At 35.9% G+C, this 26,187-nt stretch overlaps 1 protein-coding gene and 1 long non-coding RNA gene across 7 annotated transcripts in view; one reads left to right on the forward strand and one right to left on the reverse strand.

Annotated features, from left to right (window-relative positions):
• LOC135207544 (uncharacterized) overlaps positions 1–9,125 on the forward strand; it is a 153,770-nt gene extending 144,645 nt beyond the window's left edge. For 2 of the 4 annotated variants that reach the window (XR_010312987.1, XR_010312988.1), the window contains 6 exons: positions 4,111–4,380; positions 6,449–6,718; positions 6,983–7,047; positions 7,728–7,833; positions 8,056–8,212; positions 8,992–9,125. This is a non-coding gene — a long non-coding RNA (uncharacterized LOC135207544). Of the gene's footprint in view, positions 1–4,110; positions 4,381–6,448; positions 6,719–6,982; positions 7,048–7,727; positions 7,834–8,033; positions 8,213–8,991 lie in introns of all 4 variants that reach the window. The other 2 variants (XR_010312989.1, XR_010312990.1) reach the window with 2 other exon arrangements.
• The window catches only part of LOC135207542 (protein virilizer homolog), a 26,328-nt gene continuing 6,056 nt past the window's right edge, over positions 5,916–26,187 (reverse strand). The window contains exons 3-24 of one of the 3 annotated variants that reach the window (XM_064239366.1): positions 26,006–26,141; positions 25,427–25,624; positions 25,135–25,197; positions 21,508–22,103; positions 19,987–20,456; positions 19,482–19,723; positions 18,531–18,717; positions 18,228–18,307; positions 17,886–18,043; positions 16,687–16,828; positions 16,024–16,149; positions 15,088–15,260; positions 14,489–14,747; positions 13,144–14,253; positions 11,407–12,272; positions 9,882–10,464; positions 9,557–9,653; positions 8,960–9,108; positions 8,397–8,583; positions 7,987–8,174; positions 7,087–7,186; positions 5,916–6,698 (exon numbers count right to left, since the gene is read on the reverse strand). In XM_064239366.1, coding sequence (XP_064095436.1) covers positions 6,451–6,698; positions 7,087–7,186; positions 7,987–8,174; positions 8,397–8,583; positions 8,960–9,108; positions 9,557–9,653; positions 9,882–10,464; positions 11,407–12,272; positions 13,144–14,253; positions 14,489–14,747; positions 15,088–15,260; positions 16,024–16,149; positions 16,687–16,828; positions 17,886–18,043; positions 18,228–18,307; positions 18,531–18,717; positions 19,482–19,723; positions 19,987–20,456; positions 21,508–22,103; positions 25,135–25,197; positions 25,427–25,624; positions 26,006–26,141 — 6,358 coding nt within the window. In that variant the 3' untranslated portion in view covers positions 5,916–6,450. Of the gene's footprint in view, positions 6,699–7,086; positions 7,187–7,986; positions 8,175–8,396; positions 8,584–8,959; positions 9,109–9,556; positions 9,654–9,881; positions 10,465–11,406; positions 12,273–13,143; positions 14,254–14,488; positions 14,748–15,087; positions 15,261–16,023; positions 16,150–16,686; positions 16,829–17,885; positions 18,044–18,227; positions 18,311–18,530; positions 18,718–19,481; positions 19,724–19,986; positions 20,457–21,507; positions 22,104–25,134; positions 25,198–25,426; positions 25,625–26,005; positions 26,142–26,187 lie in introns of all 3 variants that reach the window. The other 2 variants (XM_064239365.1, XM_064239368.1) reach the window with 2 other exon arrangements.

Here is a 26,187-nt window from a genome sequence, read left to right on the forward strand (position 1 = left end):
TTGAATAGGTGGTAAATGATATGGTTGAAAGACGAGTATCTGGAAATAGCAAGTCGTCAATTCTCGTGTTCCGGGATACTTAAGATTGCTTATCATACTGTTCTCTGTACTGAGAGAAACGTTGTATGCTAACGTAGCATCAAGTTTTTAAAAACATTGGAGAGAGGAGAGAGAGAGAGAGAGAGAGAGAGAGAGAGAGAGAGGAGAGAGAGCGAGAGAGAGAGAGAGAGAGAGAGAGAGAGAGAGAGAGAGAGAGAGAGAGAGAGATTCAGTTCCAGTAGTTATCAAGGTTTACAGTACTAAGGAAGTGTCTCAAACGTAGTAGCATCAAGTTTGTTAAAACATAAAACGTGTATTTTAGAGAGAGAGAGAGAGAGAGAGAGAGAGAGAGAGAGAGAGAGAGAGAGAGAGAGAGAGAGAGAGAGAGATTCCAGAAATCAGCCACAACATAGAGAAGAAGATATTTACAGGAGGTAAAGAAAAACCAACCAAAGAAAATCTCTTGTCACAACGTTAAAAATATCACAACAGCCCCTTATCCCATCCGAGCCGTGGGAACATCCAGGAGTCTTTCTATATAAAACCACAGGATTATCTGGCTGATGAACCCTGTGCAAGCTCCTGTAGGCGTGTGTGACTTCAGAAAGCAACGGCTGACGGAACAGTTTCCCGAGAAGCTGTCAAAGTTTGACGAGATACAGATCGTTTTCCTCTGAGCTGAGGAGTTTACGCTGACGCAGATCCGCTGTGGAAGACGATACAGATAAGAGGGGCTCTGAGGCACGTCAGAAACGAAGAGGTGTGCCGTACCAAAGGAGAATCCTTGACTATCACTACGTAGCCTACTACTACTACAACTACTACTACTGTGCGAATCAACTCGTGTTTTCATTTTTTTTTTTCGGTTTTTGGATCCTGGGTAGAGAAGATGAATAATTGAAATGAAGAAATGTATAATCATGTTTTCATTTTTTTCGGTCTTTGGATCCTGGGTAAAGAAGATGAATAATTGAAATGAAGAAAAGTGTAATCAGAATTGTATTTTTTTTTTTTAAATAAAAGAATCCGGAATCTTAGATATCTCCCTTCTTATGTATGCTTGTACATATGCAAAGAGTATACATGAATAAATGTATCCGAATTAATTATGTACGTTTGTATGTAGTATATATGCAAAAAGTATATATATGGATATATGCGTCAGTGATGATTGTGAACTGATTGTAGCTGATATAAAAAGATAATATATGTTTTCACATCTGTGTTGTATGTTTTGTGCATGAAGTGAATCTTAAACATAATTTTTTGCGATGATGCAAACCTCCGCCAAGTCGGAACAACGTCGCCCAGATGGGCCCTCCGGCAGGAAATATCCTTCTGGTGGTCGGCAAGCCTCTTTGGATGAGTTTACAGCTACCTTTCCTTTCCCTATCTTGGTTGCGACCAACCTAAGTCGTATATCTGACAGGTGCATGATTCCCTGCTTAGGTTAGGGAAGACACGTTAAGATTAACTAAACAGACCCATCGTTTAAACATAGTTAACATTTCACGAGGTGAATTAAGTACAAGTATATATTATAAAGAGAACTGGACGCCGAAATATTTATTTGATATTTCTGGTTCGGGAAACCCCAGTTCGCTAATTGGAAGGGCAGGTGTTGGCTGTATATTTTGACAAAGGCAGCAGCACCCTGTTCCCACCACCTAGATAAGTTTTCATGTATGTGACTCATTAAGTAATTTTTTTTATTGTGTTCCCAAGTGGGTTCTCTATTCCAATGACTCGCCTTTCATGAAAATCCTTGTCTGTATATTTTAAGTGTCATCCTATCCGTTCTCAGGCGAGTGGGGGAAATAGCTAATATTTCACGTAAGTGCGCTGTGTTTCGACTTCCCAAAATGAAGCTGTTAACTTCATTCAACTTTATTGCTGCCATAATCATATTCAAAACACGCTTTTTAATCAATAATTTGGCATAAGACTAACAGATATAACCAGTCTTTGACGCAGCCATTGTAAGATGAATGTTACATTCACTTGCCCATCATTATTTTCTCTGGAGCCATCTCACAGAAAACGGATTACCGGAGAAAAAAAAACTTTATACAGGAATAAATGATCTAATAGCAAACTGAATAAATTATATAATGCCAGGAAAACTGAAGGACACGAAAATCCTTTCCCAGTATTTAATGTCACTTGTCTCTTTTTCCAAGACGCAACGGAAAAGTGCACACCTTACTATTTCTCGCTAATTCTACCTACCTAGGCTACCTATTTTACCTTCCACGCATTCCCCGCGGGAAGTTAAGGAAATGATCATTTTGTTGACACCCCGGGCATCAGGTTTACTTTCACACACTCGTTCATCAACTTACGTCTTTTATACATCAGTATTTTTCTTTATTCTTCAGTTTAGATTATGTTTGGGGACTATTTTTTGCATCCCAGGGTACTTTTCGTTTTTCGCTTTTCAGCATCATAATGTATATTATTTCGTTTTCAACTTGCCTCTGCTTATGTATATATGTATAAAACATTCCTACCGAAGTATGTTTATTCCTTTACTGTATTTATTTACAGGAATGTGTAAATATAATGCTTATTATATTACTTTAATAAACAGAAAATTTTTCTCTTTGTCCACATCGTCTAAATCAGCCAGTGACGTAATGTTTGCATCCGTTAGCTATCGCTACTGCTGTAAGCAACGTTTACCGCTCCCCTCAGCTGGTCCACATTCCTTGATACTGAGCTTTTACTCAATACATTTTTGCCCGATTATTCAAGGGAGTTTGTTGTTCGCAAAGTTAGAATCCTAAAGATCAAATGCAGATTAAAACAATTCGGTGGATAGGCTTATATACCTACGCCGAGAATATACATGGGCTTACACTACGACTTTTAAAATTTATTATGGACCTACACCTAGACTTAAAGAACAAGTAGTCCTACACGGCGACTCGTTCAATTTATGACGACACGCAAAAGACGAAGAGATGCTTTTAGATGTGACACAATAACCGAGTCAAAGTGACACATCTATATGTCTCGACTCAAGCTGTCGGAACCGTTTCCTGCATAGCTGTCAAACTTGACGAGTTGCAGATCACCTTGTTCACTGCCCTTGGAGGGGGGCCTGTTTCAGTGACGTTCATCCGTTACAGAAAGGTCATAACTTATTTACCCCAAAATAGAAATGCTCTGTGCCGGTTATTAAGTAAAAGGGACCACGTGAATGCCGAGGATGAGTAGGATACAGAAGGGTGTGGCTCGAAAACATCCCGTGTTTTGGGGAAATCGTTGGAAATCCGTTATTCAAGAAATTGTCAGCAGAGGTCCCCGACCTCCGTTGATGATTTGTATCATCACCTCGTATAAATAACTCACACTTGATGCACAGATATGTGGAAATATGTGATTATATATATAAACCAAATCTTGCTTCTTCTCAGGTATATCTATACAGAAATTCCTTAATAATATGGTTGATTTGCGAGATGGAAATGCATCTACCAAGTCCTTTTGTGGACTTTATCGCTAAAGTAATGTCCACAGACGAAAGCAATAAGCTTTGTATATGTTGTGTATATATTGTTAAAAGTACATTTCGTTTTCCTAATGAAATATGTTAGTATGGATAGCAAACTTTACAGGTAACGGATACCCTAGTAACATGATAAAGGGCTGAATGGGAAGGAAAAAGCGTTGGAAACACTAGACTAAAAACAGGAGAGCAAAAGAAAAACGACTACAAAATATCATTAAGTTCATTGCAGAATGAAAGAAGATATCTTCCGGTGGATGATCGCTTGATAAAAATTTCCTCCAGGTGGTCTTGAGCTCGCTTTCCGTGTTGAAAGGTCATTCTCTTTCTTTTCTCAGCCGACTCCGAGTGATTCCCTGAACTTTGACAAAAATGTAGTCCACATTGTATTTTTGTGCAGCTGTAATAAATTTACATTTCATGTCCTCTAGTCATTTATTCATTTTGTTTTTTTTATTGTGTTTATTCGGTTCCTTGTCATGTGCTATTTGCTTTTTAAATTTTGTGCTTATCTCACATCTGAATGTGACGTCACAAAACGAAGGAACCCTCTTTTGCAGATACAGTTCTTGACCTCTTATGGAAGGTATTTAACCATATCACAGTTCCAGAATTCAGGCCAAATGCTGATTTCACAATGAAGAATCACCGAATGTAAGAAGGTTGTCAATGTAACACGAATTTGATCAGCCAAATAGACCTTGTTATAGGCCTAGGCTATCGCTCATCAATTCACCAAGAAGTTAAAATTTTGTCTGCTTAGCACCTCGAGACAGAAGAAAACCTCGAAAATGGTTCAAGTCATATGAACCCACAGTACTGCATGTAAGGTTAGTTGAGCTACTCATACAATAAAAGTAATGTGCATGTTTTTCATGTCAGAATAGCCCATATGAACAAGTTACTTTCCACTACTAGACAATTTTAGTTGTATATAGCCTTCGTGAGGCTAGGTTAGTTAAGATAGGCTTCAGTGTTTTGTTTCATGAGATGCTGCCAAATTATAGTGAAAGCCTCTAGCTAGATTTTCCTAGAAGCTTAATTGTGAATCGTTAGGTTTTAGTGAACCAAATGAATGGGTTTTTTAAAAGTTAATTTAGGTATTAGAATAGGCCATTGCATATGTGTTCTTTAATTAAAATCTGTGCAGCTGCTGCAGCTGAATCTATATTTTCTAAATGTAGAAATTTTTATGGTTGTATATTTTGTAGATATTTTGTAAAAAAAAAAAAATAGATAAATAAACTGACAAAAAACTCCATACATACATAAGTCTATTAGAATCAGACAATTGTCTACATCAACAGTTGTGAGACTGCAACCAAAAATTTATCAGTAGATTCCTTATTAAAGTCTTTACAAGTCAGTTCACGTATGATAATCATTGCAGGCTTACTTTGATCATTGTTGGGTTGAAATTTGTAAAATAACCTTTGATCATTGTTAGGTTGAAATTTGTAAAATAGCCATTAAATATCAAGTTTATCAAGAGTCTGATCATTTTAATCTACTTGCTGAATAATATCCAATACTTTGCTAGGATCTTCTTCATTAACATCCTTAGCTATGACTACATCAGAAATTTCTTCAGTCACAATCTGAATCGTCCGTAGATACTCTCTCAACATTTTCTTTACAACACAGTTTTTTGCGTTGCAAAGAAACAAATACCTAGCCTTTTACCCATATCTGAACCTACTTTTAATGGTGTGTGCTTATATACTCGTATCAGTGAGTGCAGAGTACCATGGAGATATGTTAGATGTAAACACTTAAGTTTATGTCAAGTTTTGACATTTGGTTGCATGTTTCACAGCTGGATGTGGCTGTCAAGAACATCATTCAAATCCTCAAAGAGGAGGTTTGTTTTTATCATCTATTTCCAGGAAAGAATGCATGCTTTCAATGGGGTAATATTGTATTAATAATAATAATGCTATTTTATCATGTTCACCTTGCTCCCACTATGATGCTGTGTAAAATGACAGAAAAAATGCAATTGTATTGGAAAAATGCATTCATTGAGCAATATTATGCAGTACTAAAACTTTTTTTATGCCATATGCCTCTGGATGGATATTGTTGGGCATTTCAGTCACAAGCTTATTTTCAAAATACCTCACAAGAATAATGGTTATTTACAAGATCTTCAAATAGTCAAGGTTTAAGAAAAGTAAACAGTTTACTATTATGATAGGGTTTTTCTTACTAAAGGCACTGTAAAGCAATAAAAGTTAATATGCACTTGTCCGAAAAGACTGACCTTCAGTGGTTTTATATTTTGCAAGCTTAAAAGACTGAGTTTCTATGTTTTCATACCTTTATGCCCCTGTTCTTACTGCAGCAGTGCTAATAATAAACAACATATGTCTAAGTTTTTAATTCTGAGCAAGGAATGGGAAACATCTGATTAAAAGTGTGGAGGGAACACCAATCTACATGAAACTGGATGCATTACATTATTGAAGCTCATACACCAATGAATATATTGTACAGACATCCAGAGATTTTTGAAAGGCAAAATCTCATTAAATTACGAGGAAATTCATTGTGTAGTTAGAGGTAAAATCCTACCAAAATTGTAAAAAAAACTCCTTGGATTTTTTACAACAACCCAACTTACCTGATCAATATATTCTCTGTAACCTTTGACGGTGAAAGGCTTCCATAATCGTTAAAAAATTATGCACATGTATTTAATATTTACAGGCCACAAAATGAACACATACTAAATTACGGGAACAAAATACTAAAAAATAAATATAATTATGTTGGTCGTCAAATATAACTATATAAAACATACAAAAATCTTCACTACTCGTACTAAACTTTGAAATGGTTCTGGAAATAAACAATTAATGAATTTAAAATATATTTTCCATCGCTATTTCATGCCAGGCTCATCTAAATGCTCCCCTCATGTGCCTTCCACCGTTCAAGTCTCTTCTTCCACCACGTTCCACAAATTTCGGTGGGAATCTCTCCTTTGGACTGATTCCTTGTCCGTTACCTCTAATATACATTCCTCGGCCTCTGATGAACCGAGTTGGTCCTGGGTTCATGGACACTCCCCTGAATCCTCTTGGAGACACATCACCACGGAATATCCACGGCATACCTCGTCCTCTGGGGTTTATTCCTCGTACTCCTGATAAAATACCAGTAAAAGTGAGTGTGTCGCATCAATGTTACAGAATATTTCATTCTAATAACCATGAGTAGTATGGTATACTGCATTCTAATAACCATCACCATGATTGCAACTCTACAGTATTTGCTATATGCAGTGATGTGATGTTACAGCATATTCAAGGGAACATGTTTTAGAAATCTTTTCCTTAAAAGTGAATGGAGGAAAAAGGGCTGAAAAACATGAAATGTTGCATCAATTTTACTCACTGATTTTCATGATACAATACTACAATTTTTCAGCTTGAATTCCAAAACTCGGGGCTATCCAATGAACTACCAAGACAACAAACAACTGAACTTCAAAGGTAAATCTTTTAATAAAATTTGTACAACTAACAACTCACCAATGTCTGGCCTGAATGGTGGCCTGTGGAAGAATCTACCTCCTCCACGGCTGTCTCCACGACCTCGACCTCCTCGCCCTCGCATTGAATCGAGCAAAAACTGAAGGATAAAAATATAAGAGAGCAATATACAATGCAGTATACTTTGCTCAGGATTTATTAAAAGCTCATGGCCAGTGCTGTTATCTAGCCATTGGCAGTTGTCTCAGTCACAATTACGTTATTCTCTTTCTTTCTGTTAGATGATAATTATTTGTGAACCACTCAAAATCATCTTAATTTTAAAAATATAATCCCCCACCCTATTATGATTATTATTGATGGCAGTTTTTCCTGCATTCATCTTAGTCTATTTTTCTTTCCGTAGATTCTATTGCTGTATCTTCCTTTCTGTAGATTTTTGCCAGGATGACATTCTCATTATTAGTTTATGTATTATTTTATCTGCCAGAAAGGAATATTGTCAAAAAAAAAACTTTTCAAGATTATCCTTTTTCAGATAATGCCCCAGAGCAATCTACAGCATCTTGGAAACTTGTTCCCTAAATAAAAGCTAATGGTTTTTCCACTGAGCAGAACCCAACTCAATCAGCCACTGGATCAAGGCATGTAACTGCTTCTAAAGCTTACCCTTATTTCAGATAATGCTCCAGAACAATCCACAGCATCTTGGAAAATTGCTTCCTCAAGAAAAGGTCATGTTTTTGCCACAGAGTACAACCCAACTCAATCAACCACTGGATCAAGGCATGTAACTGCTTATATAGCTTACTATTTAACAACACTTACCATTTAAGATTACGCTTACTGACAGGGAAAGTAAAGGAATAAGTGAAAACTTCAAAGTCACAAACAGAAAGTGAGTGTATTAGTCTATTATAATACCTAAAATTCCATTACCTTTCCACGACCAAATGAAATTTTGTTATATCCTGTGGGTCCTGTAGGCTGATGACCAGTGCTTTCCAGAGCAACAAAGTCATCAACATGAAGGGAGGGTGGTCTGGATGTGTTTGGCGGGCGAGAGCGGAATGGATCACTTCTTGAATTCATTCCTCGGTTAAATGAACGACCTCTCATGGGCGCCACTGGAAAAAATGATGGAGATGATCATGTTAAACCTCAGGTTAGTGAATACAGTAAATTCATATCGGCAAGCAAAACATAAATGCAGTGACTCCAGAATCACCAATAAATAATTTGCACTCAAATTTATTCATTTAGAATAAATAAACCTTTCAACCAATTTAAATGACAGACCCACATGCACATAAATGTAAAAAGAAAAGAAAATAAAAATAACCACTTACCAAAAGGTCTTCCTCTCTTATCTGGACGTATTGCAGCTGCACTGGGCTTATATCTTGGTGGGGCTTTGCATAACTTTTGTGGTGTAAGTGTTTGAGCCCCCTGACCTTTCACCAATTTGTGCAGAGTTCCCAAGAGGTCATAGTCTCCTGCATATTGACGGCATGTTTCCAGAAGGTTACTTGGTATCTGAAAAATTATACTTTTGCAACCCTATGTACTACAAGAGAGTGCTTTCAATAGTATGTACTTTATATTTCATATTAAAGAAATCTGCTTTTTATAAATACAATAATTTTGATATGATGGCCTATAAAGGCCTATTTTTTTATGCTGCCTTCTTCCATTAAAACCAAAGTACATCGAAGAATCCAATATGTGTTATTCTTTTGATCTTTATATAGTTTTTTCAACATATTCTCTAAATAAAGTTAAATTAAAAACTTTAACTTTTTAGATCAAAACTAATAGATTTTAACAGAATGAACTATCAGAAATATTGTTTTTATTCCCTGAAAGTAGATATAAATATACCAAAATAAAACTTAAAAGAAAAATGACTCACCATTTCCATTTCATCTGCATCTTCAAACACAGGAGGAACTAACCAGAAGGACGGAATCTCGTCATCAGCCACTGGAACGGTCCAAACTACCCGTGAAGCAAAGAGTGCTTGCAAAGTTTCCATCTCTGGGCCTGCTGGCTCACTTAGTTCTGCAAAGGTCCAAATTACTCATTAATTCCACAGAAATGCAATGGCAATCTTGGTCCTTTCAAGGAGCATATACGTACATACGTGTCATGAAATAATAAAAATTAATGTATATGGTAATTTACTAGTTCATTAAATAACTATTTAATAACATTAAGATCGCAATTTTCAGCTACCTTAAATTATAATCAAGATGGAAAAGTATGTCCTTCCCTCCTAAGATGCTAAACAATGAAAATAAATTATCATTACAAATTAAATAACTTTTACAAAACTGAAGAAATTCTTTGTTTAGAACCTGAATAACTTCAGTTTCAAGATTATTACTAAATACAGTACTTACGCAAAATGTGTATGATTTAAACCACACAGTAAGTACTTAACTATCTTGATAAACTTGAACAACTTTAGTTCAGAAACAGGAAAACTTTTTCTAGATCGTTTACTGACCTTTACCCTCCGATGTGTAAGACTGATCTAGAATGTTGATCAACTGAGAAATATCTTCGTAGAGTGATTCCATGGTCTCCTCTTCGCATCCTTCAGCCTAAAATGAAAAAAAAAAGCAACCTATAGAAAAGCTGCTGTTTCTTGGATGGTGTTTATTAGAATAACATGGCACTCATCTCACACACTAAAGTTTTTTGAAAATCACAGATGGGATCTTGATCTTTCTCAACAAATAGACTCTGAGATCATAAACAAACTACTAAGAATTATATTTATTCTTTTTACTACTTCACACTGGCCGACCCATGAATATGAACATACTCACCACCACTTGATTCTCTAAGAGTTTTAATGGATGTACACGCTCCTTAATTTCATCATCCCTCCTCTGGGGTTCCTCTCTTCTTATTACTTCCTCTTTTTTGACTTCCTCTTTCTTTGGTGGTTCCTTTTTTGTTTCCTCTTTCTTCACCTCTTCTTTTGTTTCTTCCTCAGTCTTAACTTGAGCTCCCTCAGCCTCTTCAGTCTTTGGATCTGCTTCACTCTTATCTGTGGCTTCTTCTTCTTTTACAGCTGTGGCAGCAGGAGCAGGGTCTTCTGCTGGTTCCTCTTTCACAACCTTCTCTTTCTCCTTTTCTTCTTTCTTAATTATTTCTTTCTTTTCCTGAGAATATTTGGAATACTGCATTTCAAGACCGCCTAGCTTCCAGCCAATGTAACTGGCTAATTCTGATGGTGTAACAAGCAAAGTTCGGGACACATGAGAAGATTCATCTGTTTCGATAAGAAGCTGACAAAACTCAAGAGCACCCTGAAGAGATGTTATATATTCTTGAGATTCTTTCCTGAATGATGAGCTGAGCCTCTTGAAAAGGCTGATCAGACAAGCTCTCTTTTTCTCCATTACACTGCAAGATAGTTAAGAATTAATAATGGTAAATCACTGCTAGAGTGCCAACAATTTTTTTTATGTCAAAAAGCACACCTATTTACTGGATTAACCATATTTCAATAGAAGTACAGCATACAATTAGTACTGGCACTGAAATTTACAAACTGTATTTAACTCTGGATTTGAAATCTACTTTCCATCTCAGCACTGTATTTAACTCTGGATTTGAAATCTACTTCCATCTCAGCACCGTATTTAACTCTGGATTTGAAATCTACTTTCCATCTCAGCACAAAGCAAAATTAACAACTTTAATCCATGAAACCTACTAAGTCATAAGGGGACCAAACTGACTGTGAGGTATTATCTCTTTTCCATTGTTCTTGTCTCTGCTTAAAACATTTAATGGCATTTATTCTTCTGAAAATTATTACCGATTAGTATTTTAATCCTCTGACTGCAAGCGATTTGGTAACAAACCAAAATACAATAACAGTAAAGACATGCTGAATCAGATTATTTTATAATATAGACAACAAAACCAATACATTTATTTCATAATTCGACTTCAAAGGCACCAAGTAATCTACTCCTCTGGATTAGAAAGAATGTACCACCAACTGCTCAGCTCTAATTAAGCCTTTTAAAAACATATTGATATGGAAAAAGCAAGTAACAAACCTACTTAGTAGTATGCATGAATCAGGGAGAGAAATGGATATAGTATTTGTTGAAGTATAGTATTCTCTGTCTCAAGAGTGTCCTATGACAGCTTTCTATATTGTTTTATGCTTTTGCTTGGTTAAATATCTAATTAAGGAATAAGAATTTTATCAGTGGAATCCTGGAAAATTCTAGGCCTTCCAATTTCAACATTTTTCATTCCAGTAAAATGAAGAGGACATAGCAAACATTTGCATAAACTAATCAAAGTATTCAAACTTAACTTTGTACATACCTTTTAATGTGATAAAACCCGTAATCATGCTCCATTAGTCTCATCAGTGCTCTGAGTACTTGCTGTATTGACTGATGAGGACTGTGGAGGTTCCGAAGATGGTCTATCAAAGCTTCAACTATAGGTACCAGTGTATCTTTGTTGGGTACTCCACTTAATGTTATTAGAGTTGGACCTGCATTAACACTTTGTACATTCCCATCTTGCAAGTTACAATCTTGTGTTACATGCATTGCATTTTCGTGATCACAGAGATACTGAATTATTGTCACTAAACACTCTTGGGCTTGAACATGAGCATGAGACCCACTTGCAGCTACATTCAGAATACGACACCATAGCGCAACTAGCCCAGAATATTTATCTTCAGTTTTGGCTGTTGCTGCTGCCAGAGTTGGGGAACCACCTCGCAACAGATGCAGTATGGCTGCCTTTGTAGGAGCATGGGACACCAACAAAGCTAACATGTTCAGAACACGCACTGTCTGCAGTGAGCAAGGTCCAAAATCTTCACCTGAAGCCCGCTGGTCTAAACGATGTGACTGAAGAACGAGATCTAGAGTTGCACGAGCCACAAGAAGGGCCATAGGGGCTGCCAAGTCTGACAGAGCAACACACATCCGTCTCAGCAGGTGCATTAATGGTGGATAACTTGCTAGGCCCAACCGCATAATTATTTCATGAATGTTGGATGACAAACAATATAGGTGAGCACTCCACAGTTTGCGCAAATTGATTATCTGAGATGATTCCTCTTCAGAAAGTGGCACACGTGTTTGGATTGGCAAAGGTAGAGGTAAGAGTTCTATTACTAAGTTAATTACTCCCATGAAAGTATGAGGCCCTGTCAGCAAATACTTGAACACCTGCAAAATGGGAAAATAAATTAAATCAGTATTTTATACAGTCACGAAGACACAAACCTTAGGCTACATTACAGAACTACTCAGCAGAACATAATTCTGAAGCCCATTAATCATTTATACTATTCATTGCTCATGTCAATTCTACATGCAATATGAATTCATTTTAAAAACTGCAGTATATTAAGGTGATTTTTCTCCTTGTTCTTATAATTCATGTGGCAAACTCAACATCTGCTATGTTACAACCTGGAAATGCATGACTGCTGCCTCAACTATCATACTCTCATCTGACTTTCTGTTCACATAAGAGTATGACTCCAAGCTTCCAAACACTAACTAATAATTTCTTAGCCAAAACTGCTAGCTAACAGGCAGTATAGCTTAATCAACATACTGGGTTTGTATTTTGGAATGATACCTACATAGGCATTATGTAAGTCACAAGGGCATTCAAATTTACTGAAAAAATTACTTTGTTGCCTTAGCTAGAATCATTATCTCTTGTTTAATTCTGACATTAAAAGTAACATGAAAATCTGCTACCGAGTTCCTGAAGAACCCCAGCTGGTATAGCTCCACTGTAAGCTACCTAATAACACTAAAGATTAAAAATACCAATTTTTTATTTTATGTAATAATGAACTACAGGAACCTGAGAAAACTCAGCTTTTGACAATACATTTAAAGGCTAAACTCTTGTACCAAACTTATGCTAAATTAGAATCTTTATGCAAAACAAACTAAAAACTATCCTCAAGTCATAACTCAAAAAACCAAACGTTAAATATCTCAAGAACAGAGGCCCTATTTAATATTTTGAACCAACAAAATAAGAAAATCCTATAACCATAACAAATAAAATTAGCCATACCTCTGACATCATTTTGGTCCAAAGACTTTTGGCTAGTACTTCCTCTCCCTCCGTTTCAGAGTACACTGGCTGAGTATACACGAGCAATATACTAATCACTTCCTGTTGTAGTTCCTGAGCCTGAGAGATATACTGTGATCCCAATGGAAAGGACTGCAGTAAAAGATATGTCTGCACTAGAGGAACAATGGCAGTCAAATCTTTGAAGTTTGTATTTCTAGCTTGGATGACATATGTTAAAATATTCTTCAGAAGTTTCAGGGTTGGCTGAATAACTGCGAGAACCATTACCCCTTCTGAACCCATAAAATCTGATCCATGTACAGATGGTTGGGAGTACATTGAGCACAGTTTAGATAACAGATTGGTTAGATGCGTATGACAGTCCGCTGAAAACAGTTGAACTGTAGCATATTTATACTTTAATTCTTCTATCAGTTCACCATTATGATCTTCTGGTAATAAATCTGACACAGGATATTTTGGCACTGTTAGATGCTGAATTATTCTTAAATGAGTCACTAATTCACCTGAAAACTTGTCAAGTTTCTCTATGTGTTCCTTAAGATTATTTGATAAGGTAGACAGATTATCATATGTAAAGTTTTCAGCTGATTTTGTGATTGATAACCAAGGAACTATTTCACAAAACTTAGCATGCTCATCCAATTTGGGGCCCTCCCGTGCTTCCTCAAGGTCCACAAGCTCCAGTATTTTTTCACCATACTGTTCCAACATCTCAACATTTTCTGAGAACTTTACCGTCAAATTCACAAGTTCAACTGCATAGCCAAAGCAGGCTATCCTTGTGGGAGCGTTGTCTTGGTCATCTCCCGCTCCAAGTTTTAAATAAGGGAACAAAATTTCCAAGTTCCTGCCAACACTAAGAAGGGCAATAACAGCATGGCGACCAACACATGTAAGGAGCAAAGATGTCAGGCTATTAAAGTGTGCAACTGCTTGAGAGTAATCTGTGTTGTGTGATGAAGCCAGGAGAGCCAAAGAATCCAGCTGCATCATAGCATGGAATGTATAAACCATCTTCAGTCCAACCATATGAAGAGGGTTTTCTTCACTGTCGCTGCTATCATCGCGCCCATCCTCTCCCAGCTGAAAGAACACATAAAAAGACTTATAGCCTCTATTGCTACGAAAAATACCTGAAACACAATTTACTTACAACAGTTTGAGGATGATGGTAAGACTTACCATGAGAAGATGCCCTTCTCAAACTAAATATACAGTGCATGCACACAAACTACCAAATCCACATACATACTTGCATTAAAAGGAAACATAAGAACATCTCAATTTTAAAAATAAAACTTCAAATTCATACACAAACCTGTAATAAGCTCCTTGCAATATTTGTGATATTGAAGGGATATGAAGCCATATAGCTGAGACCGTGTGCAGAAGACATGAGGCTGTCAAGAAGACTCTTGATCCCGCCAATCAATGCACCACTCTGCACAGTGCCCAAACCTCCTAAAAGCACCATTAGAGATGTTAAGAGATCTCCACAGTCGAAAATTACATAGAGTTGTGGATAAGGATCATGGGGGTTCTTGGGAAGCTGGAACTGCTTGGACCCTGGAAGCCACCTGCAAAAATTCAATGTTTCAAATATTGACATCACTTACTACATACAAATTCAATACTTTCTGGTCTCTAAACAATCAAACACATAAATATATGAAGATAAAAAAGGATTCTTGGACTTTTATCACAATGACTAAGCAAGGAGAAGGAAAACCAACCTAACACATCAGATTACTTTAGCAGGGACTGACTTAGCATAATTTATGAATTTATGGTTCCTGACACAAAGAAAGACGACGACTAATCCGTCTTAAAACGTATAGCTGCCAAATATTAATAAAGTAGGATGAAAACAATGGTATATATCATAAGTTATGTGCGCTATTTCAGTAACATACACACCTATGTGGCTGAGCCAAAAGTTGATCTGCATATTTGTGCACTTTTAATATTTCCTGCAGACAAGAATTGATAGCATCAATGAGGGAATCGGGTATGGTCGCACTCCAATTGGGTGGGAGGTCAATACGGCCATCTACTTCGTCCATATCCATAGAATCTTCTTCTGGATTAAGCTACAATAAGAAGAGAAGAATTAAAAGTCAATTAAGATGAAATATTAAGAGGTTGAAATTGGTTTAACAGGTTCTGAATGTAAAACCTCCATCCACAACTCAGTCTAATAGTACAGGCAGTCCCCAGGTTACGACAGTGTCGGCTTACGACTTTCCGAGGTTACGACGCTTGTCAATAGACGTTATTTCCAGGGTTACGACGCCTACAACGCTCATCTGGGAGATGAAATATGACACCAAAAATGCAAAATAATCAATATTTGAAGGTTTGTTTGATGAAAAATGCCAAAAGAATGCAGTTTACATAGTTTTTAATGCACCCAAAGCATTAAAAGTAAGGTTTTCTTAGGATTTTTGACAATCCAGGGACCGCCTGTACATACTTTATTTTTCAATGAGCAAGGTTTATGAAGACCAAAAAAGGGGGAAATGCTAGTATGGATTTGTTTTCAAACAAATATCACTTACACTTCAGGAGATCAAATCACACAATATTACTCTTGTAAGGGTTTCAAATGCAAGAACAATGGAGTTTCCTCATACTAGTTATAAAGGCAAAGCCTGAGTATTCTGCATAATTTATATTGCAAAAATCCTTTAAAGATACAATGAAGGTGCAATGCCTTCTGGAGCATTCGAATTCAACTCCAGTCCTAAGCTGAAAAGCAATAAATGATTAGCATAGCAGATCTTAACCATCAATGTTGCAAGTTACCAAAAAAAGAAAAACAAATTACAGGAACACAATGGTACTCATACTTACTTCATCATTTCCTTTCAATTCCTCCTCCAAGTTGGGCAAGTGATTCAGCAACATCTTTGTGCTTTCCATGAGGTTCTGACATACTTCAAGGATGTGAACTTTTCTTATGATAGCTGATAATGCTACCTGAAATGAACAAAATATTCTAGCATCAGGCATCAATGTTCCTGTAGCTCTGGAGTAAATTTAACATAAAAAAATTAGTGATTCTGTTTGCACTGATATCACAAATAAAACTTCTAATTCAAGTGAAAGTCAAACAAAATAATTTATTTGTCTTCATTATACGAGCCCCCTTAATACACTAAGCAAACAGAAACATCATGAATGACACTAATTTTAGCAGCTGGGAGAATGACATGCCGTCTAAGATTAAAGGTTTACAATTATATTTTAACCAGACCACTCAGTCAAAATATTAATTTTCAAACAACTGAAGTAAAAGTTACAGAAGCTGGACGGCTATGCAGGAAGAGACTAAAGAAAGCAGACACAATGTAAAAGGCAAGTTACATCTAGGAACATTGGGGATTCCAAAAAGAAACTTTAGTACCATCTATAGGGCCATATAAGGTACACTGTAGTAGGTACCATTGGCTACTATAAAACTTTAGCTTGCATTATGTGTAGAAACATTTAGCTCCTAAATCAAAATGAACTCACTTTAGCTCTGGTCTGCTGGACATCAGTAAGCATCTCCAAGATAATTTCATACCAGTTCCTGCCTCTTTCTTCACACTTGTCATCAGCTATTCCTAAGTAATATCTCAGACCCATGGGAGTCCTGGTGACTGAATCAAATGTTCTGAAAAATAGAAATATGAAAAGTACTTTCATGTTACTATTTGTGTACAGGTATATAATATACATACTTATAAAACTGAAACTAACTACAGACTAAATGTGCATTATCAATATTGTATCTGTAAACAAAAAGTACTTTATTTTTTCTGAAAGCTATCCATTTTTCCTTTAAAAGTCACTGATACTTGTAAACTTATAGCCACACTAGTTCCCAACAAGTAACAATGGTGTTAAGATATTCATGCTACTGTAAGCCCACTAGCACTATTCAATTTCAATGATCAGAAGACAAGTGATGCATCAAAAATGTTAATAAATGAAGTCACGTCATATTGTTCAGCACAATAACCTTACCAGTCTATGACTTACCAATACCAACATTCAAGTAAATGGAAGGAGTCCAATATACTGTATTATTTAAAAAAGCACAATATAAATATATAGTATAATCTAACCCCTAAACTATCATACATTCACAGTATCGAAAAAGTTTTCAACAAGAGGGGTTTGAAATTATCTTTGTATATTTAGGATTAAATTAAATATAATACATATGACTAAAAAGTTATATCCTTTGTGCCTGTAAATTTCTGCAGATGCATGCATTGCAAAAATCAATGAAGTTTTGTAGATAGAAGGTTAATATAGAACTAGAATTTAGTTATGAACAGGAATAAAACAATCAATTCACACAACATTAAGAAATAACCGAAAAAAACACTATTTTACATATCTCTGAACTTCTAAGTTTTCCTTCTATTATCATTATTATTATTGTTATTTTTCTTACAAAGCAATTACATAAATCCACCAGGTCAAACTTTGAAGATGGTGAAACAAAAAACCATTCACCTTCCAAGTGTAGTCTCTTAAAACATGATTTATTGAAATGATGTAAACTTACACAGGAGCTAACATATACAGTTATTGAATGTTGTACTTGGATTTTAGTCACAAAGTATATTAATCCCATTTATTAAATCTAGCAACAATACAAGTTTGAACAACAGTGAAGTGGGAACACTGTTTAAAAATGGAAAAAAGATGATATGACATACTTCAAAATAAGTAACTTGATGGAAAGTGCCATGTGAGGTTGATAATAGAGCGCCTTCAGCTTGTCCATGATGTTACGGTCCAAAAGCACTTTAGTAATTTCATCAGAACACTGCAGCATTAACTGCGTTAGGCGTACCCCAGCCTTTACATGGCGAATCTGTTAGGTTAAAAATCTGGTCAATTATACTGTTGGTAAGACCAAGAAAAACAGTAAATTTACAGGACAAAACGTATATCAAATTATATAATGAACCTAATTAGAAAACAACTTATTGAAGCTACTGTTAAATTTATAACAAAACAAAAGTACCTAACTCACGTTCAACTCATATGAAACGAACCTTGTACACTGGCTGCTGCTGTGCAAGAGCTCTGTCAAAATTTACTCCTACATCAATCCAATCACAAATTGTGTCAAGTACTGCTGAAAGAAAAACAACCTATTGAGAATTTAATTTATAATTTAGTTAACACTCCTTTCCATTACTGCACCTCACAAACGAACTGCAGTACTATAAAAAAAAAAAATACAGCTACTTCTATGATTATAACAATATACATAAAGACTTCCGTGTGGTATCTTAAATTAGTACACCGTTGTAATGAATTTTTCATTCTTTCATGCATATGAAAGATATTCTTACCATCTCCATTTTTTGCCAAAAGATATGGAAGTCCTTTAGATAAAATCTGACAGACATGCTCTACACTCTGAACCCACTTTTCTCCAGCTTCCTCCCTAGCTTCTCCCGAGTCTGTTTCCAAGATATTTTCTTCGGGCATTTCTAAGGGAATTGGGACCTCTGCTAATAAGCTCTCAAGCTTGGGTGCCTGCAAATAAAGCCAATAAATTTAATAATATATATGAATGATTATGTATTACCTAGTACATATTAATTAAGTGCTCATATTTTTACATAACAGGCCAGAAAGGCCATTAACCAGCTACAAAACCTTCTGTAGAAAAGAATCCTACTGTGTGGAAATAGAAAAACAGCTAGGAAGTATACTTACAAAACAAAAACTAATGAGACACACTTATGTGACACTTTTATTCTAAAAAAAAGCCAAAAATGGCAAACTTACAAAATCAGGACCAAATGACCTAAATCATTATATTAAATGAAAATGCTGAAAGGCCTAGAAAACAAAGTGGACTAGAAATAATTCAATGAAATTCCATGAAATAATGAGATATATAATTGGTATCCCTATGGGTGGTATAATTATAGTCTTAATGTAGTTAATAATACAGTGGACTAAGATATAACATCTTTAGATTTATTGTTCCTCCAAAGTATTATTAATGAATAATTTGGATAAAATATTTGATATTATTTCCACATATCCTAGAGTTTTGAGATCCATATAAACTTACTTTGAGCTATCAATATTAAAGTAAACAGTCATTTTTCAACTAAAATTTATCATAAAGAAGAGATTGTAGTTCTGAAATACAATGACTTCCAGCATTTTTTTCTAATCCATATAACCCTGTCACCATCACAATCAAATATTTATCTGTTGTCAAACAGTAACATACTCATTATGCTATGTACTTTAATAAATGACAGACACCTATAAAAATAACCCACCTGAGAAGGTTCATCTTCCATTTCTTGCCCTTCAGTTTCAAACCTTGTTTTCCAATGTTGGTACTCTATCTGGAAATCAGTAAGAGTTGGGCTGAGCAAGTAGCCAAGCTCCCCCATCTGGAAATGGCTAGGTGTGAAAGGTTTCAGCCAGTCTTCCCATTCTTCAACAAACCATTCTTCCTCGTACTGGTCTTCGGGCAAATCTTCTTCGTCACTCATAATCTCTTCATAATCATCAACCCCTGAACAACAGAAATGCCAAATCAATTTCAACATTAGGATTGATACTATTGGATGGGAGAACTGATTAGATAACTGATAAATATTCTACACACTTAATGCCAGTTCACATTAATATCATTACAGAAACTTGAAAATAATCTGCATCGATTCTTCGAAGTCTGAAAGTTGTACCACAGTTAAAAATGTTCCCCCTAAACAGAAAACAAACAAAAAAAGATAGAAAACACCTCAATGCCCAACAAATCAGTGTGAAACACCATACCTATATCTGGCGGTGCCTCATCAATGCAGATTTCATCCATACACCCTTCAGGTGGGTATTCTTCTTCCATTTCTGTATTATCAGGAGGGAGATCTGGAAGCTCTTCATCATCACTAATGGCCTCCATGTCCTCAGTGGGCAATGGGGGGAGAACACTTTGGGGTTCCGCAGGTTCAAAGTCTCTTTCCTTTTCCTGTGCCTCACGAACCTCCCTCTCCCGAAGTTCTCGAGGTGTACCACTGCGAGTTGCTTCTTCTCGTGACTCTCTATCACGCACATCTCGAGGGACTGCTGAGATATTTGGATCTTCCCGAGTTTCTCTTTCATGGAAGTCTCGAGTAGTTCCTCCATGGTTTGCGTCTTCACTAAAGTTGTCCCCATGGAAGGGTGATACAGGATGTGGTTGAACATCATGAGGTGTACGAGGGCGTCGAGCAGATTTGTCTGATCTCTCCGAGTGCCTTTCGTCCCTGCAAACAGTGCAACCATATAACATTTCTTACCATCACTGAACATTAAATTTTCACTTTCAAAATAAACATTGCTTAGGAAAAGATCCACTACTAAAGATCCAATATCTTAATGACTATAACACCTCAAGAAATTCAATAATACAGTTAGCAACATACTGACTTCAGCTAGGTTGCTACAGCAAACTTAACTTGATAAATTTTTACTTCTTGTGGATCACTTAGCCCATCTTCCACTCCAATAGGCAAAAAAAAAAAAATCCAAACACATTACCTATCCCATCAGTTCATAGTAGTTCATTTCTAAGTTCATTAGTTTATTATACCTCATAGATTCATAAACAATAATGCTAGTATGCATAGAAAGTTATGCTTTCAGAATAGCTTCATTAAACAAATTGTTTGAAGACTGATATAAGTATCACAATAATGGATAGTTGTTCGGTTTAGGGTGATACAATTAGGTATTACATGGATCAACTATGAGTGAAATACCAGGGAAAACCTGGATGAATATACCGTGAAGGGTTTCTGGTCTCACTGAATATCTCTAGGGGAAATTTAACATGACAAATTTTAAATCAATTTGTTTTTTCATAGCTAACAAACCTGAGGTCTTAACAATAGGATAATCTTCTAGCGCCAGCTAGAAACTGGTTGAAAAAGCAATCAAAGATTGTAAAACAAGGAATCTGTGGCATCTGGCAACTCATACATATACGAGGTAAATCTCTTTGGTACCAAAGGTGATATGACCAAGAGATAATAGGGTACTTGAATTTAAGAAACCTTAGATTATTTTGGTAATTTAACCTAGTCATCATCATAAAAAAAATTTTAGTAGGTAACAGTGTGAAGAGACTCATCTTTCGAAAATTAAATTTAGCTCCCTTGCATTAACAGTTATAATTACTTCATGAAGAAAAATCACATTATGATAAATGTGACACCACTAAACACAAACAAATAATAGACTCTTACATATATAATCTTCACATATTTAAGCTACTAAACTAAATACAATTAAATCTAAAATACATCAAAAACTTACTCGATGCTTCGTCTTCCTCTGGACGATGGTGGTTCCTGCGTGGGTTGGCGTTCCTCTTCCACTCGCTCCCTACTCTCCCGGCTGTGACGTTGTTCTCGGTCCCTGTCTCTGTCTCTATCTCTATCTCTGTCTCTGTATCGGTCTCGCTCTCTGTCTCTCTCCCTATCCTTCTCCTTATCTCTGCTCTTTTCTTTTTCCCTATCTCTAGAGCGGTCTCTATCTCTATCATAGTCCCTTTCTCTATCCCTATCACGATCAAAGTCTCTTTCACGTTCTCTCTCCCTTTCATGCTCTCCGTCTCTGCCACTGTCCCTCCTAGATTCCCTTCTTGAGCTGCTTCTTTCACTTCGCTCCCAAGACCTGTCTCTGCTCCTTGATCTTTCAGCTGATCTTCGCCTTTCTCTATCTCTGTTATCTCTCTCCCCTCTTTCCCTTTCTCTCTCTCTTTCTCTTTCCCTATCCCTCTCTCTTTCCCTGTTCTCCCCACGGCTGGTTCTCTGCTCTCTTTCTCTCTCCCGCTCGTGCTCCCTATTGAACTCTATACGTTCGTCAGGCCACTGCTTCGATTCGTCATATTCTAGAGGTGACCTTGGAGGCTGTTGTAGAAAAAAGGGTTAAATGATAAAGTACTTATGTTAGTAAATTCAATAACAATAAAATCATTACTTCAAACAAATATGCATGTTTCTGATACCATGAAATGAATTTAGCAATACGTAGTGATAATTCATGGTGTGTATCTGCACAATAACAACAAAATATGATATTAATTTCATTCCTTGAAATCACTTGACATCAGAAGCACCCATCATTTTAACAAATGGGTATGAATCACATAGATAATCATCCTCCCTGTTAAGCACTATAGTCAAAATATTTAGGCTAATCAAAACTATCTAAAAAGCTGTATTGGTATGAAGCCTCAAAATCTATATGCAATAAGAGATGACCCCCAACAGAAAAAATATACATAAATCTTAGTTCCCAGACACTTCATTGAAAGTGAGTGTTAATAATTATAATTCTATCAGGAATAACTGAGATGCTCTAAAACTGTATTAAAAAGCCACCAATTTCTGGAGGTCTTGCCAACTGGATGGAGTATACAATAAAAATTCCGTTATCCCATAAATAAAATCAATCTTAGGGAATGACCTAATCTTATATCAAGTTTTTTTATACAAATTTTTTTCTTTTTCATACATAGCTCAAATTCATGTTCAAAGGGATAATTCATCAATATATGGGCACATGCCAACATGATATTGAGATGTCAAAAGTTATTTCAAGAAAGGAAGTAATGCACCAAGCAAGGCATGTCACTAAAAACTGCACCCCGTTTTGTCTCATTTGTGCTGAGATGATAATATGCCATGTTGCCATATCATTACCTGGCAGGCAAATGTTACACATTAACTCATGTACTATATTTCACAATGCTCAGGTTCTCTCTATGCTTTAAGGCTGGGTTTATAAGAATGCCAGATTCTTATAAACTGAATCTACAGCATTCATATTGAATTTTTTTAATATCACTATAAAAATGAGTGAACTGTAATCAGAGCCAATACACAACATGTAACCTTGATGGCTGTGCAATAGGGACTTCAGAAAGCATCAACCAAGAAAATATAAAAGTCTCCTGGGACCGAAACTATGGAAGAGTATGGCAAGACAGACAATGGTGTTTATGGATGAAGCCCAGGTACTTCAGCAAGATACCCATTCAGTGTTAATATTGTCAATCACTGACAAACCAATATAGGTAGCATGATCATGAAGACACATATTCAATCAAAACCAACCACAAAAGGCAGTCCTTCCTCTTGTAAGATTCCAACACAGTTCATCTACCAGGCTTGGGAGATCTTCCCCCAAAAAGGTAAAGCGAATATGGCAAGTTTTAAAAAATGAGACCAGTAATTGAAAAAAATAAACATATGAAAACAACAACATACAAAAAAGGTAAATCTTCAAACACATAAAGATACAAGCAAAGGGAAACGGGTTATAGAAATATAGTAAAAGAATAGCAAAACTAGACACAATGTTGTGATAACCACCTCAAACAAATGTGAGTGATAACCACCTCAAACAAATGTGAGTCTTGGGTAAAACAATACCAAGAATAGTTATTAGAGAGACTAATTACATATATATAATAAAGATAATAAAAAGACAAAATGTCTGAGAAAGAAGTAAAGGATTACAACAGTTTCTTATACATTACAAAATACATGCAAGAACGATTGAAAACAGGCAAAGAAATACTAAATACATGCGGACCTGGACCTTGTCCCAGGTCATAGGTTAAGCTACTGTTTTCAAAGAGCTCAACCATCCCTAACAGATACATTTCTCACCTTGGCAGGTTTTACAAACATACCAAAGAAATAGAGTTAAATTAAGGTATATGATGGACAATACATAGAATGAAAAGAGGCATATTTAATAGAGATGACAGCTATACAGAACACAACATGAAAATGTAGAAATATACATCTGAGGCACTAAGGCATTTAAGTAGCATAAGAGCTTTTTCTAAACTTTTTAAGCATCAGCAACAATAACATTGCTAGCAGGAATGTTCCATAGAAAGACATCTTGCAGTCATCCTACCAGCATCTGTTACTGCCTCAATTGTCAAGAGATTGGGGCCTTTGTGACTCCTCATCTTACTTTCTTTTACTGTCTCTTGGAGTTGTTTGTGCTCTTGCAATAACATTATAATTCCTCTACTTTGCTTTTTCTTACTTACTGGCCAAGTGCTCATCTATGGATTTCTATTGGTTCAGCAATGGTTAAACATCCCTCCCTCCTTCACTTTTTTCCTTTAAGCTGGGTGTAAAATATGTATGGCCAATGCAAATTTGAGTCAAGCTCATGCTTGCTCATTGTTCTGAACTCATACAAGGAGCTCCTATTAGTCAAAAAGCTCTCACCCAAGATCTGCCTACTATTTCACACATTTTCAATAGTTACCAGACTCAGTTCACCTGCCCTACTTTGCCATTTTATGATGTAAGTAAAAGAAAGGGGTTGTATTATGTACAGACACATGAGACACCACAGTACTTCACATGTATGCTATATACCATAAAAAAAAAATTACAGAATACTTTACTAGAAAAACATTCTTGTAACCAGAGAATCACAAAAATAGAAATGACATGTAAAACTGCAAGCACCTTACTTCAGACTTAGTAGCACAAAAAAAAAAAAAAAAAAAAAAAAAATACCAAATGTCCCTTTAATCGTGCTGTGTTTTCTGCTAATTGAAAAAGAGTGACTACCTATATATAATGGATGCATTTACTGGCTACTATAAATTGAAAATGCTTCAAATAGAAACTGATAACAGAAATAAAAACTGATTATCTATATGATTCATACCAAGTTCACCTTAAATCTAGATTTCAAGTCAAGATACTTCATCATTAATATTATCGATTGCATTACTATATCAAGATAGAAAAGTATTCATTGCATTATCTCTAACCATGGTGAATTACGAGTGTTCTAAAACTTATACAGAATAAGAAAAGGAATAAAAAAATTTCTTTGTGTAACAGCTACAAGTAAAGGAAGTGCAGAAGTCATCTCCCATAATGGTATGATCTCTCTAACCTTGGTTTCCCATTCTGGCTGGGCATCCTCTGAAGGATCATGAGAAAATGGCTGCTGCTTGCGCTGTAGAAATAAACGCTAATGACAGGCATGCAATATTAACTAAAACAAAAAAATCAGATAACAGCATTCGTAATGAAGAGCATGCTCGGAAGTTACACAATATAATTTCCATAAACTCAGAATAATGAAATACGATACAGAAATTCTATCTTTACATACTACATGGAAACAAATAATAATAATGATGATCTACAGTGAAAAGACCAGAGTAACTTATAACCTAACTTACACATTCTTGAGTATCTTCCAACCAATCCCTTATGCGTTCATGTGTGTTGACCTTTTCCGGAGGTGGCTGGGGTACAACCTCGCTCCGTTTTGTAGACTTGGGAGGTGATGGTTCACGCTGGACTTTAGTCAAGTGACCATAAACAGCAAGGGTAATAGCATTGTAGTTACCTCTGAGAAGCAGGCCATCTGTTGGAACCTATAACAAGAATGCACACAAAAGTGAACACTTTTAAAGTCTATCTTGAATTCTACCTTCACACTGCAACTTACAAAAACTTATAGTTTCATAATTGTAAAATCTGTTATTTATAAACATAACCATATCAAAATAAACATGAGAAACAACAGGCTGCCTTTGGCAGGTTTAACCACTGGAGACAACTTCCAAAAAATATCAGTAAGTGCTTCACAACAGTACCTACATTTAGTCAATACAACCCTCCCAATAAACAAACTTATCAAATGAAACAAAATAATAAATGCCTGCAAACACATGAAAAAACAGCAGGCAAGTGACAGCTCATTGTAATTAAACACTACGAATTTTTTAATATATGAATAAAGATGTTTTCCTTACCTTCTTTTCAAAATCCATTTGAATGTTTCCATGTTGATTGTATTGTAATGAGCCTACACTTTCAAAAGTTCCTGCTCCACGTTTGCTTAGATCATTGACAAAAAATTCTATTTCAAACTGACTTGGATTTGTAGCTCTGAAATTCATAAATAAACCCAATAATCAATGTTATTCACAATAGC

The sequence above is a fragment of the Macrobrachium nipponense genome, chromosome 32 (genome assembly GCF_015104395.2).
Source record: "Macrobrachium nipponense isolate FS-2020 chromosome 32, ASM1510439v2, whole genome shotgun sequence".
NCBI lineage: Eukaryota > Metazoa > Arthropoda > Malacostraca > Decapoda > Palaemonidae > Macrobrachium > Macrobrachium nipponense.